Genomic DNA, 2,063 nt, shown 5'->3' with positions numbered 1-2,063 from the left:
ATTTACACACACATGCATGCAGGGGCGCATGTATGATAACGTTAATTAAAAGCTTGATAAAAATATTTTGCCAAATCTCATGTCTTTAACATAAACGGTTTTACATTTAACATTAAAAAATAGTTTACCCTAGCATTTTAACAGACTATTCTTGATACAAAGGTAAAATAATTGGTTCTCCTTACTTAGGTTTCACATTCGTGTGATTGCATTGTTAAGAATATTTGCATTTGAAAATGACTTTTTATTCCTTCCTCTTGACTCATATTTGTTGTTTATAGAAACTGAAAGCAATCGAACAACTGAAAGAACAAGCAGCAACTGGAAAACAGCTGGAAAAAAATCAGGTATTTTCTGCATTTTTCATTGGGCTTGTAGTTACCATCACCCTTCCCCCTTTTATTATAAGCAATTATTTCATCAGGTGAAAGAGCACATAGATTTAAAAAACTTGTTTTGAAAACCATGTGCCATATTCTTTTTAATATTTTTATTGTTAAATAGAAGCTATGATGTAGATCATGGTGAATAAGAGAGTCACTATTCCTTAGAGGCATGCAACTGCTATTGCTGCTGAAAATAATGGCAATTTGTTATTTCAGACAAATATAAGATTCTCTTCCTTTCTGTATCTCAGGTTGCACTGCCCTGTTTGCCTTTTTCCTCCTCCTTTCCTCAGCACTTTTAAGCTCAAATGTGGAATGGAAAATTTATTGGACTTAAAGGGACTCAGTAAGATGGTTTCTGTCTTTGCTCCCTTGATTCATACTAGAGAACAAATTAGAATTTATTTCTAATCTGTATTTTTTAAAATCAGAAATATTTCTTTATTTTTTTTCCTGTGCTAATTTGGTTACAGATCCAATAATTATTTTGTTTTCTATTTAATAACTTTAATGTTTTAAACTTTTCTAGTTGGAGAAAATTCAAAAAGAAACAGCCCTTCTCCAGGAGCTGGAAGATTTGGAATTGGGTATTTAAAGATTCACAGAAAGCAAGTTGGTTACCAGAAATCAGTGGAAACACATCTTCTCTTAAACCCATTGGTTTACACAGAATATCCACATGCCCACATTTAATGTTGATCTATAATTTTAACCATTTATCAAGATTCTACATGTGTGAAATTATTTAATTATGTCTATTAAATTGACATTTACATTCTGCATCCCATATCATGTCAGTGCATGATATGGAATAAAGATACATGAATTTTTTAGCTAAGCTTGACAGATTGAAAGACAAATGTCATCGTTTTTTAGTAGGGGACAGTATTTACCATATAAATGAATAAAGACATTTTAAATTTAATCATTTTTGTCTTTGTCATAAGTTCTTCAGTCAAGAAGTTTTTTATTACTTTACAAGTCATATTAAATTTTAATTCTCACAACAAGACTCTATGGGGTAAATATTATAATCTCTATCTTACAAATGAAGAAACTAAGGCCATAAAATTAGAGAAATTTGCCAGTGTCACAAAGTTAGGAAATGGGATCTGAACCTAGGCAGCCTGATCCCAGAGCCTATGCTCTAGGTTACTAGGATACAGGAGCAGTGTGCTTAAGTAATAGATCCTTGGGCACTCTGCTTAGTGCTGCTGAAGGGTAATTTTTATAAGTGTGACTAATGGATCATAAACTGCACATTTAAATTTTCATGGTTGCTGCCAAATTGCCATCTCTCAAGGTTTATACTTCCACCAGTGAACATTTTCCACACTTTTATCAATATCAGATGTTATGAGACTTTTGAATTTTTGCCAAATTGAGAAATGGGAAATGATATTTTGTTATTGTTGTATACATTTTTTTAAAATTAGGGTTGGGTTATGTACTTTTCCACACTGATGGCTGTTTGTATTTCTTTAGAGAGTTGTTTTTTCTTTTCCTTTGCCCATTTCTCCTATTTGGTTGTTTTACTTTCTTTGTCTTAGTTTGTCAGAGTGTCCTATGTGGTAACTTATAAAATTCTTTAAAAAAAAAAAAAATTAGTGCACAGGATTTTTTAAAAGATTCATGCAGTATAAAAAAAGGCATACAGTGAAAAGTAAGGCTCCTACC

The 2,063-nt window shown here is 31.7% G+C and overlaps 1 protein-coding gene across 1 annotated transcript in view; it reads left to right on the top strand.

Annotated features, from left to right (window-relative positions):
* Positions 1–1,311, top strand: part of EIF2A (eukaryotic translation initiation factor 2A, 65kDa) — a gene marked incomplete at its 5' end in the record, with an annotated part of 8,317 nt that extends 7,006 nt beyond the window's left edge. The window contains 2 exons of the mRNA XM_008590011.1: positions 282–347; positions 916–1,311. Of these exons, the coding sequence (XP_008588233.1) occupies positions 282–347; positions 916–981 (132 nt within the window). The remainder of the gene's footprint in view (positions 1–281; positions 348–915) is intronic.
* Between the last annotated feature and the right edge of the window lie 752 nt (positions 1,312–2,063).

This window comes from Galeopterus variegatus, unplaced genomic scaffold (genome assembly GCF_000696425.1).
Source record: "Galeopterus variegatus unplaced genomic scaffold, G_variegatus-3.0.2 Scaffold5803, whole genome shotgun sequence".
Taxonomy (NCBI): Eukaryota; Metazoa; Chordata; class Mammalia; order Dermoptera; family Cynocephalidae; genus Galeopterus; species Galeopterus variegatus.
The sequence above is the reverse complement of the archived record's forward strand: the minus strand, read 5'-3'. Positions and strand labels throughout refer to the sequence as shown.